Below are 13002 nucleotides of genomic sequence, written 5' to 3'. Positions count from 1 at the left end.
GAAATGTCTCTCAACTAGAGATTTCTAGTGCAGCCCTGCTAGACCTTTCTGCAGGACCCCAAGGCACTGATACTCCCTTAACTTCAAGGCAAAATGGATGCAGATTCAACATCTTTCTGATGTCCCCCTCGTTTGGGAAAGCGCAGCTCTCAGGAGGCACACGCTGTTATCATGTATTATCCAACAACACCAGAGCAGGCAGTGCTTGAGGGGTCAGAATGGGACAAACCGGCAAACGGACAAACGTACTTAAGTATTTTCATCAAAGCACCTCACCTCTTAGTATTCTATATGTGGAGCTTCTTCTAAGGATTTCAGGGCTAGGAACATTATGAAGAAATCATCCTTCTCCACCCCACACACAGCACATTTCCCCACTACCCATGGTGCTAGAACTCATGTTTCCAGAAAACAGGGGTTCCAATCTCCTTGATTGCACACTTCAAATTGCACTTTGAAGAAGCCTAGGAATTTCTTGAACTCCTTCAGGGGCTGTGGGGAGGGGACAGAAACTCAACTTTTGGGCTCCCACAAATCCCACAGGTTCCCTGTGCTTTGGGCACGTTCACATACATTTGATGACCTTTTTTCAGCGCTATCCCTTCGTTGTCATAGGTTTTCTTATGACCCATGTAGCACATTGAGCAACTTTACATACCAAGACTCCCCATAGGCTTTTTAGGCCAAGAATCTGTTCTGTGTGTATGTGTTAGCTTGAAAACTGAGCTTCAGAATCATAAAAACCTTAGTACATCTCTCCTCTAGCATTATTAAAAAATACAATCAGCTTCATCATGCGATGAAGACTTGATCATTTTCTGCCTTTGGTCTATGTTACAAGGAAGGCACGGTAAGAGGAGAAACAGCCATGTATAATGCTTGTTGACAAACCCACACTCTCTGTGAAGAAAATGACTGAGCTGGACAAACAGGACTTACGGTGAAATTGTGCAGCCCGAGGCATACGCGTGGTGCCCCGTGTAACGGACTTCGCAGCGTACGACGTTGTTGGTATAGTCCGACTCGGGCACCAGGTAGCTGGGGTTCACGCTGACCTAGGCAAGCCAGACAGAATTGGCGTTTCAGATTTCATCACCAAGATTGACTGGTTAATCCTGCTTCCACAGGGGCTAGAACGAGGGAATGCGCTATAACTAAATCAAGCAGTGAGGACAGTTTCAATTAGACAGCCGGGTAAAAAACTCTGCAGAAGTTATAGAGGAAGGCTATCTATTTTTTTCCCCTGAAGTTCTTTAAAATAAGACTTTTTTTCATATTTTTGGGTTGGTTGGGAAGGAGTTGTAGATAACTTACAATTGCTTCGAGAATAATAATCTGACATCGGAATCCAAGGAGGGGACCTATTGATTCGCAATCAATGAATTACAGGTAAATATTTGTAAAGAATACCACCTTTAGAATGTAGTTGCCGGGTTTTACATCTGTAATATCAATCCACTGGCAGTCTATATCTGCATTATAGGTATCATAACAGCCAGGACTCAACCCCTAAAACAAACAAAATTTAAAAAATTAAAAGATGACGTACGGTTAGACTATTCTAAAGAATATGCTATTGCTTGCAAATTAAATTGTAAATTATTTTGACATAATCTTGTAAGAGTCTGACATAAAACTTATTATATTTCATCTCTCTTGAAATACATCTATTACTTAGCCTCACAGCACCTCCAGCTAAAAAAAGATTCAGGGTTAATATAACCAGAGCATCTAGCTTCTTAAATAATGTCATAAATCACCAGTGATAAGTACACCCTCAGTGACACAGTGGGCCGCCACCGAACTTCTAGAATAGTCCCAATTCCGGAATAAAGTTCCACTTAATGACAAGCTGAGCTCAAATATCTTCTCTGTGAAACCCTTCCCAATTTTCCCTCTTAGAAATTACCTTCTTATGCCCTGGATGCCCATGATATTTTCATGGTACAGCTTTTGTAGTGTGTATCCATTTCTTCCCTGCTTTATAACTGTACTATGTAAGAATATGTCTACGTCTTTCTATAAGCAGCCTGAGGTGATACCTGAAAATGGCTCACTATTCACTTGACCCAGAAAATGTCACAAAATGATGCACATCAAGGGTTAAAACCCATGTGTTCATTTAAACACACGAGAAACTGCTCAGGCCATCAAGGGGATGCATGTTCGAAAAGCCACCAAGTATCTGAAAGACGTCACTTTTCAGAAGCAGTGGGTGCCATTCCGTCCTTACAATGATGGTGTGGGAAGGGGTGCCCAGGCCACACAGTGGGGCTGGACGCAGCAGGGTTGGTGGCCCAAAAAGAGTGCTGAATTTCTGTTGCATATGCCTAAAAATGCAGAGAGTAATGCTGAGCTTAAGGGTTCAGATGTAGATTCTCTGGCCACTGAGTACATCCAGGTGGACAAATCCCCCAATAAGATGTGCCTCAGGATTTATGGAGCTCATGGTCGGATTAACCCATACATGGTCTCACTTTGCCACCCTGAGATGTTCCTTACTGAAAAAGAATAAATTGTCCCTAAACCAGAAGAGGAGGTTGCACAGAAGAAAAAGATATCCTAGAAGAAACTAAAGAAACAAGAACTTGTGGTTCAGAAATACACTCATCATAAAATAAAAGCAAATTAAACAAAAAAGAGAGAGAATATATCCAAATGGAGACTGTAAGCTCCCTAAAGGTAGTCTCTCTTGCATCTCTGAATAACTAGTATTTATTGAGTAGAGATTATGGGCTAGGAACAAGCTTAAGCATGTGATATGTAAGTTCAATTCTCACAGCTACCTGAGGTAGGTGCTATTATTATCCCCCATTTTACAGATGAGAAAACTGAGGCACAGTGGGTCAAATAATTTACCAAAGGATAGACAGCTAGTAAGTGGCTGAGCTGGCTTGGAAACTATGGTAATATGGGTCCAGAGTTCCTGCTTTAACTCCCTGTACTGGTTGGAAAGGACTTATGTACCCTAGAAAAGCCATGTTTTAATCCTGATCCAATCTTGTGGGAGCAACCATTTCTTTAATCCCTATTCAGCACATATATGGGAGAAAATTGATTAGATTATCTCCATGGGGATATCATTCACCCAATTGTGGGGGTATTAACCTTGGATTAGAGGGAGAGATGACTCCACCTATTCCAGGTGGGTCTTGAATCATTTATTGGAATCCTTTAAAAAAGGAAACATTTTGATAAAGCCTTGAGATTCTGAAAAGGCAGAGCCATGACAGGATGACGAAAACCATAGAGCCTGTGGAACCAGAGACCTTTGGACATGAAGAAAGAAAACACACACTCCGCCCCCCCCAGGGAGCTTCATGAAACAAGAAGCCTAGAGAGAAAGCTAGCAGATGTCACCATGTTTGCCATATGCCTTTCCAGTTGACAGAGAAACCCTGGACGCCATCAGTCTTCTTGAACCAAAGTATCTTTCCCTGGATGCCTCAGACTGGACATTTCTATAGACTTGCTTTAGTTGGAACATTTTCAGGCCTTAGAACTGTGGACTTGCAACTTACCAAATTCCCCCTTTTAAAAGCCATTCTGCTTCTGGTATATCACATTCCAGCAGCTAGCAAACTAAAACACCACCTCACTATCCTTCCTCTCACGTGGTCACTGAAACATCTGTTGTATTCAAGAAATGAATGTATTCATGAATGCTATACAATTCCACCTGCTAAGATATTCACTTCCATAAGTAGGCGAATGCCTTCTATAGACTGGGAGGGGATAAAAGAGCAATAAAGAAAGGTATAGTCTGGAGCAGTTTTCTCAAATTGGAACCTTGAATCCATTAGTCCTTCATGAAAGCTTTTAACTGCTGTGTTTGTATTCTAAGAATAATCTCAAATAAATTTAGAAGCATATGGTATATCATTTTAATTAAATACGTCCTTCCATCTCATTGTAGCACCAAAACTGCTTTGGTGCTAAAAATCAATCACCCTGGTCATCAAAGAGATGGCAAAATCATCTTGGCCACACGCTAACAATGTTGGATGGGTTATAGCTTGATTTGGGAAAAGCAGGGGGAGAATTGTGCTGTCCGACAGCACACACAGCACAGACAGGCCCAACTCAAAAGTGTTTGCTCCACAGGAGGGAGAACATATTCGGCTGTTATTGCCAAGGGGGCCCACCTTGGCCCACACCAGTCTGCCACTGTTCACTGACCACAGGTTCTAGGGCAAAATTCAGTCTCTGGCACATAATACATACTCAATGAGTGTTAACTTTATGGGGATAATTTAATGATGTTGATGATGTTCATGGCATCATAAGGAATTCATTAGATTATGTATCTATTTAAATACATAAGATCATTAGATTATGTATCTATTTAAATAGAGGTTTAAGCCTCTATTTAAATAGGTTTAAATAATGCAACAATGCTTACTTTCAAGTGCACAAAAGAGCTTTAAAAAGTGCTAAAATCTTGACATTCTGGGATTTCTCAATTTAAGAATTTAAGTATGAACTTTGAATACCTGAACTAGCAAACAATGAACTGGTGTTACTAATGCCATTAAGCAAACAGACACTTCATGTATTATGAAAGTCCAAATTAAAAAAAAAACAAAACCATAATTAGGGAAGGAAATGGGGACGCATGTATAGATAAAAAGAGATTAGCCATATGCTTTTAATTACTGAAGCTGGGTGAAGGGAATATGGAAGGTCATTGTAGTATTTTCTCTTCTTTTATACATGTTTGAGATTTACCATAATGATTTCTTAAAAATGAACGGAATGCATTTAGAACTATTCCTGGTTCATAATAAATATTCAATAAATGTTAAAAAAAAAAAAAAAAGCCAACCAGATTAAATACAGAATCTGATCTGAGGATTAGGTTTTAGCAGAACACAACTGTTTGTCACATTAGATTAACTGTTTATAGTTTTGTATAGCTTTGTACATAAATATTCTATAAGAACTTGTGTTATATAAAAATATAAATAAAAGGGAATTATACCTAGTTTTATATTTGAGTACACTTAGGCAATATCATAATAAAACTGATTTAATTTAACACTGGGGGTTTGTGAGAAATTATTTTTTCTCTAAATGTAGTCCACATCCAAGAGATACTGGGCTAGTGAAAAAGACAAATATGTAAATTAGTTAGAATGCAAAACCTGATGACTAGAGGTTAAAAGGGAATATATGGAGAATGGTTAACAAGAATATTACCGTATGCAATGAAGTGGGGTGACCCCACAGAAGAGTTGAAAGAGAAATGCTATAAATCTTTCCAGTCACATATTCAGACACTTCAGCTCAGAGTGGGTTGTCCGAAGTAGCTGTTTTACTGACTGGGGAGAATAAATTCCAGGTTCCCCTGTACAAGCAGGTGCTATGAGACAGAAATCTCTGTATGTGTGCGTGTGTTTTGTATGGGTAGGTTCACATTCCTTTGGATTAAAGAAAAAGTGCCTCCCCAGGGTCTGGGGACATTAAACTTTTCTCCTTCCAGCTGTGGCGATGATCTAAGACCAGAGAGAGAAGCAATGATAACATTTTAGTCACCAAAAAGCTTCTTACCACAGCCCTGGAATTTGCTTTCCAAGATCCCACTGCTTATCCCTCTGTGCCCTGGGTTATGTATATTTACTGCTCCTTGCCAAGGGTTCGGCAGGAGTAAAATTATAATATCCTTCTACAAAAAGAGGGCTTCTTATGGAAATACTGACACGGCTTTTAACTGACTTACATTTTCCAATTATAAAACATACAAACTGCTTAGTTCAGCACTATTTTTAAAATTCCATCCAAACAGCATCTGACATCAATTATACTGCAGGTTTAAATACATGGGCGTGGAGAAAGAAATTGTGTCCTCCTGCTCTTATTTACATGATTGAAAGAGCCATTTTTTAAAGTGCTTTATAAGAAACATTTTTACTCTCTTTCTGCTAACCCCAATTACCATCTTTCTTTGTGTGTGTGTGTGTGCTCTATGGCGGGGTCACATTTCATTATTTTTCCATATGAATAGCTCCTTATTGCAGCGCCATTTGTTGAATTTTTGTTTGTTTTTTGTTTGCTTTGCTTGTCTATTTTTTTGGGAAATGCATGGACCGGGAATCGAACCCAAGTCTCCCACATGGCAGACGAGAATTCTACCACTGAACTACCCTTGCACCCTCCCCAACCAGTCTTAATTTTAGCTTTGTAGGTGGAGGGAGGAATGGTTTTGCAGGTGAGAAGACAGAGGTATCCTGTCTACACTTGCCACACCAGTTAAAGAAGACAGAATGAGTACATGTGTTGTAAAACCATTCTGATTTTTCCAGAGTGAAGTCTGCTACTTTTTATCCTGGAACATGAGTGCTCATACATGGAGCTACATCCATAGTTGGACATACCTTAGAAATAATTTAGATCATCAAGCCACACCTTCCTTTTCTAATTATTTTCCATCTTGACTAGAAGACCTCCTAAATGAAACAGTTTATATGAGAGAAGGGAGAAAAGGAAATAGTCGACCGTTTCATTTTACCTTTGAGACCCACCAGCTCCTGAATCCAGGATGCCAACTCACCTGCGTGTGTGCGGTACACGCAAACCGCCTGTGGTAGCCATAGTCACAGGAAGTGTCCTCAAGACAGAAGCTGGCTTTGTGGCCCTCAGCCACTCTCCTCTGGGTGCTGGCATCGAGCAGGTCATAATGGCTGAATTCATCCATGCTGTGGTAATGTCTGAAGCCCCGCACAAAACAGAGACACGGCTCAGTTACACCCAGAGACTATGATGAAGATATTAAACAACTTTCCTGCTGCCTCCCAAATTTGTTTCCACATTAAAATTGAGATTGAGCCTATCTTTCTCTTAAAGACATGCTAGATTTTTTTTCAGGGACAAAAATCTATTAAAATTGGAAGCTTTTAATATTGCTAATAGGAAAATAAACTAATCTCGAGTACTTTTATCTTTTAGGACCTGTTTTATCTCTGAAACAGACAGTAAATTATTTGTGTGTAAGTGAAACTCATGCTATCTTTGCTAGTGTGTTTCTCTTTGCTAGTGATGTTTCTTTCCAAGAGAGAAGAGCATCTGATGCTTGGGAGGTTTCTATGAGATTTTTAAAGATCAAATTCTCACATATTTAAAATAATAAATAAATGAAAAAGGAGAAATAATCCATATTTAAATGAACTTTTTTGGGGGGTGGGTTGGGTGCATGGTTCAGGAATCGAACCCGGCTCTCCTGCATGGAAGGCGAGCATTCTACCACTGAACCACCCATGCACACCTTAAACGAGCTTTTATTTAGAATTAAAGTACTCCTATTTTATCAGCAAGTTAGGTTGCTCCTATCTACTTTTCTCATTTCTTTAAATAGAAGGTACTATTTATTGTCTCACATAAGGAACGAACAGGAAGCAGTAGTTTGAAATATGGAAAGGCAGTGTAAGGCTCACATCAGGATTTTCTGGAAATAAACATCTGGGCAGTTTACTATGGTGAATTATAGTATCACCTGTGTGAAAATCGTTAAGTTGAGGACAGAACAAGCAACTACCCTGGGTTGGAGATGGGCCTTCTAAAAGATGGGAGAAGGTCCTCCCCGGCGTTTGGAGTATATCATCCGCATCTTTCTTTGAGACGTACAGTAGGTTGAATTGTGTATCCCAATTCACATATGTCCTTAATCTTACTCTTCATCTCGTGAGTGAGAACCCTTGTAGACAGAGCTCCTGGAGATGTGATCTCTAGTTAAGGCCTGGCCTAACTAAAGCGGGATGTACCTTAATTCTATTACTGGAGGCCTCTAAGCGCAGAAGACATTCAGGCATAGAAGGAGAAAGCCACATGAAGAAGCCAGAAGCTCGAAGTCAACAGAAACCAAAAGGGAAAAGAGAGGACATTGCCATGTGATGGGAAAGCCAAGGAACACGAGGATTTTCGGCCAGTTAGAACGCTACCCACCCTAGGAGGAAGCAGGACTTCTGCCAACACCTTCACTTGGACTTCTGGCCTCTGAAACCGTGAGCCAATAAATTCCCGTTGTTTAAGCCAACCCACAATGTGGTATTTATCATGGCAGCCTGGAAAACTATGATAGAATGGCATTTAAATCCCGTCAACAACAGTGTAAAACCTCTCAGGTGCATTCTTTATTAGATGCTAGCTAACTATAAATGATCTAGGATGCAGTAGAGTTTGTAAGGGATCCTATCTTTCCTATCTTGGGAGTAAAGGTTGATAGAAGCAAATTGATATGCTGTAGCCTATCAACAGTTTTAATAAGCTAGACTTGGAGTACCCAGTTCAAAAAATAACAGAACCTAGAGTTGATGGGTTATCTTGATAGGCTCCCTTGATTGTCAAATTATATAGAGAGAAATTCATTGTGTGAAAAATATGAGGTGCATTTGTCATATCAAGAGCTACCTGACAAATGACAAAATAGCTCAGAGGAACTCAGTGGCCCATCCACTTACTGGTGACAGCTGTGCCATTCCCAGGAATATCTTGGTCGGCTTGGTAAGAAGTCTGATGTCCCTTGGTTTTTCACCCTTTGGGGAAATCTTAGCAGCACCCTATGATCATAATCTCTGACGTCTCCCCTGTATGCTGTACTGTAGTTTTGGGGAAAAAAAAGAAACGTTATTATAGTCACAGAAAATCACTAAAGATAAAACCACAAGCAAAACCTTGCGACAATACAATAGTGACAACTCCTTTCCCCCAACTGCCTCTCAGTTCCAAGAGGGCTTGGCCTTTTGTTTACTTTCACTTATTGCTGAATCCCCACCTCCCTCCTAGACAGTGTCTAGCAAGTAGTCAGGACTCAGCGAATATTTGTTACAAGAGTGAATGAATGGCAACGATGGAAATCTGCAGAGGTTGAAAGTAAAAAACACAAAGTACTAAAAATGTACAGGTGATAAGCCAACTTGGTACTTAAAATCAATTCAAGTTTTATGATATGACTGTCTGAAACTGAGGTGGAAGTTATCCCAAATAAAAATTCAATCCGTAGATATGATTGTTAAGAACCCTGAATTTAACCATGCATTTCTTCTTAAATGGCTAATTAAGATGTAAAGCGGGTAAATAACTATAAAAGAGCACACCCAGATTTATAAAAATAAAACTTCAGTATCTTGAAAACAACAGCACTACTGTAACAAAATCATGGGAAGTGCAATGTTGTAAGTGACGCAAGACTTAGCAATGAAAATGATAAACTTGAATTTCTTCTCTTCTTTTAGTCTGCCAGTTAGTTAGAAACGGTCAAAATGCAAGAAATATACCACTAAACAGTTAAACATTGCTGTATTCCTTCTAATACATATTTTGTGAAAAAAATGTATACACATTGGAATGAATACTCTTGATGGCCTTAGTTTACACTTTACAGTTTTTTATGGGGCCTATCTAAACATCTTTTGCTCCCTCTGCTGGTTTCTCAGCAGCAAACACAGAGAACGCTATTCTCAAATCGCTATGATTTTATTTTAGGACTAACGGTAAAACAAAGCTCTTGTTCATTGTAAGATCTTTTTCTGGCTTACAAGTAATACGAAAACAGCATGTAAATCTGCGCCTCAAACAAAAGAGGAAAATTTAACCTTTGTAAACGAGGTGCCATAGTGGCAAACTTGCCCCTCAGTCTTTTAAGGAGGCATTAATAAACTCTCCCATTAAATAATTTTCCCACGTTATTGTACAGTTGTTTTATAAAATGTTATCCGAAACAGTTGGCTCAAAATTTTAAGAGTCTTGGAAAGAGAACACGAGATTCCCAGTTTCCAGGATAACGGTTTCCATTGTGTCCCTGGTTCGTGCCACAGTTTAAGACACAAAACCCACAGAAATCTTCCCAATTTTAACACTCCGTCCAGGTAAGCGTGCCCAGGAGGTCACATCACTTTTCCCGGCTCATTGCCTACGTCCCAGCTCTTATCTGCGTGGAAGAGCAGAGGTCAGGAACAGGGCAGTCCCCGAAACCAAGACGTGGGAGCGGGGCCAAAGAGATCCCAGCCCCTACCTGGCCAGACAGTTTTCCTCGGCGGCGCATCTCAGGTTGTACATGGCCATCTTCTGCACGTACGTGGACGCCTGGATGTAGTAGGGGTCAGGCACCAGGTCCGGGAGACCTAAACGCCAGCAGGCAACAAGCGCAGCAGTGAGACCACCCCGCGCACCCCACCCGGGCTTGCGGTCCTTCCTGGCCCCTGACTTCTCATCCCTCGCCCACCGGGACAGCCAAGGCCGGCCGGCCCGAGCACCAGCAAAACGGAGCCACCCGGGACCGCAAAGCAATGCGGAAAGGCAGCAGGAGGGGCAAAGCGAGCGGTTTGCACCAGATTCCAGGGCTGCTTTTGCACGGGCGGGGGTTGGGAGCCGCTGTGCGCAGGCCAGGGCCCGCCGCACCCGTGCAGCCACGTCGGGGAGCCACAGAGTTGGGGATGGGGTACGGGGGGGTGGGGTGGGGGTGCTCCCGGATGACTTAGGGGCGCTTACCGTACTGGAAGTAACCGGTGCCATACCCGGGCCGGTACCTGCTCCCAGGCCGGGGTCTCTCGTACGTGTCGTAGTAGTTGTAATAAGGGTTGTCGTCGGAATACTTGTAGGGATTGTAGGGGTCGTCGCCCACCATGCCGTCCACGCGGCTGGGAGGCCGCAAGTTACTGAGCGCCGGGCGCTCCGCGGGCGCCGTCTGGTTGTCGCCGGGCGAACCGCCACCGCCTCGGGGCCCAGACGCCGAGTAGCCGGCTTGGAACCAGTGGCGGGCGGCGGGCCTGGGGCGGCCCGCGGTGACTCCAGACCGCGCCGAGGCCGTGCGGTTGTCGCGGAGCAGCAGGATCGGCGTGCGGGGCTGCGCGGCGGCGGCGGCGGCGGCGGCGGCGCCGGCGCCCGGGTCCCGGCGACGCTGCGGCTGGTACTGCGCGCCCAGGCTCAGCAGGCTGAACACCTGCCCGTTGTTCTCCCATTGGATCCTCTGGCGCCAGGCGCCCGGAGCCGCGGGGGGCTCGCGCGGGGGCTGCTGCTGGCCGGCGGCCGGCGGGGCGCAGCGCACGAGAGCGCAGAGCTGCAGCGGGCCGAGCAAGAGCGCGGTCCAAGCGGGGCGCATCGCTCTCTGTGCCGGAGTGGCCCCGGTCCGGGAGGACGTGGCTCGGAGAAAATAAAAACGGGGCTCAAATCACGTGAGGGAGGGAGAACTCATCCAAGCCAAGAGGCGGGCCGAGCGCGGGAATCCCAGTCGCCACCCGGCAGAGGCAAGGGTGGGCTGCAAGACCTCCCCCAGGAAAGGCGGCCGCACGGACGTGGCGCACGTCTCCTCTTTTCCAGGCTCCTTGGAAGGCGGCGGGGAGCAGCGCGGCAGCCCCGGCGAGTGGGCAGCGTCTGGAGCGCGAGAAGGAGGAGGGATTTTAAACTTTCTGGCACATTTGCAAAGTTACACAAGCCGTTCTGGCTCGGCAGCCCCTCCGCTATTTGTGCACGTAATGCGATTGGGAACGTGCGAGGCTGACAGCTCCTTGCCTCTGCTCCTCCCTCCCCTTCCCGTCCTGTCCTTCCCCCCCCCCCCCCCCCAGACACGTTGCACAGGCTAGCGTGAAGGGGAAAGAACAAAACGGAACACACATCCTAGACGCACTCAGCTTAATCTGGGGCGAACATGCAGGAATTTCAAGACTCAGACAGGCGAAGGCAGCCAGGCCATGGGGCGACGCCAAAATATGCACGGAGAAAAATGCTATTAGGTCACCAGCCTCGCAGAGGCGGGAAAAGGGGAGGTGGGGAGGCTGCTGGGGGAAGGAGTCGGGGGGGGGGAGGGGCATTAGTGACTAACTTTTATCCATAAAGGAGTTAACCAGACAAATTTCCCAGTGCACTCTCGCTAGCTTTTATGGGAAGCTCCTTCAGCAAATAAACCCCAAGATATCAAGTTTTGTTTTTCTTTGTGTAGGTAATATGAGAAATGGGTTACAAATTTGTTTCCTACAGTGAGTATTTTAATAACCAAAAGTGAAATTTTGCAGGGAACAAAGCCAGCTAGAGCTGAAACGATGGGTAAATCTGTCTCCTTTTCAAAATGTTGGCTTGATCTGTAGTTTGAGGGGAAGCGAAGAACCCGAAGAACCGTCTTTCTTCTCCAGTTGCTACCAGGAAGTTTCAGTCAAGGGAGCTAGAACAAGTCTGCCTCATAAAGGCAGCTTCAAATAAGCATTTTATCTAACCATTTTTCCCCACTTTTAAACCTAATACAGAGGATTTCACTTTAGATTTTAAAAGCTTAGCTCACCATTTATTAAATATCAGAAGTCTATAAAGCATCCCATGTGCTTTGATTGATTTTCCAATCTAAACGAGGGAGCTGTTAAAGAAACAGCTTTGAGGTTCAGATTCTGGTAAAGAGAAAGAAATGGGGCGGTGGAAGGAGGATGGGTAGGAGGCTAAATAATGCTGACTTAAAAACGAGGGGCTTGAAGCACTAGCTCACATACCATTCAAGGCCTGGGCAGTGCCCAAGCATTTCAGGGACAAATTGCTACTGAAAGGGACAGTTTAAAGCTACTCCTCAAAGTCAGATCTTGATAACCTTTTCTTGATCTCATCATTGAATTGTTGACTTGATACATTTCAAAATTCTGTTAGGCTCCACCTCTCCATATTTAATGTCACATTTGGGTGGCATGGTACGGTGGACCTCTACTGATCTGACTGCCCAGAATCCATATCCTCATTTGTTTGTTTTTGTTTGTTTTTGATGACAAAACTTTAGGAAACTTCCCCTCCCCAATTGCACGGTGGAACTGACTGAACACTCATGAGACTTCCCCAATTTAAGAAGTAGTCCTGAGATTCAAGATTACCAGTGAAACCATCTCCCTAAAATCTGAATCTTGAGCAGAAAGACATAAGGGTCAAAAATGTTGGAGCCCACTCTTGCCATTCCTGAATAAAGAAACTATTAAATCTTGCTACACAGATTGCTCCAGAGCTGTTTTAGGGGGTACCTTCCAAAACCCAGTTCTTCAG

General features: G+C 43.7%; 1 protein-coding gene across 1 annotated transcript; it reads right to left on the bottom strand.

Moving 5' to 3' along the window:
- Positions 1 to 935: 935 nt before the first annotated feature.
- LOX (lysyl oxidase) lies at positions 936 to 11439 on the bottom strand. The gene is made up of 6 exons (XM_077138836.1): positions 10483 to 11439; positions 10007 to 10115; positions 8454 to 8591; positions 6551 to 6707; positions 1414 to 1509; positions 936 to 1055 (listed from the first exon to the last, which is right to left on the bottom strand). Exons 1-6 carry the CDS (start codon positions 11090 to 11092, stop codon positions 936 to 938), a joined length of 1230 nt encoding a protein of 409 aa, XP_076994951.1. The 5' UTR covers positions 11093 to 11439.
- Between the last annotated feature and the right edge of the window lie 1563 nt (positions 11440 to 13002).

The sequence above is a fragment of the Tamandua tetradactyla genome, chromosome 21, assembly GCF_023851605.1.
Source record: "Tamandua tetradactyla isolate mTamTet1 chromosome 21, mTamTet1.pri, whole genome shotgun sequence".
Classification (NCBI taxonomy): domain Eukaryota; kingdom Metazoa; phylum Chordata; class Mammalia; order Pilosa; family Myrmecophagidae; genus Tamandua; species Tamandua tetradactyla.
Note: the sequence above shows the minus strand (reverse complement) of the source record. Positions and strands in the feature narration are given on the sequence as shown.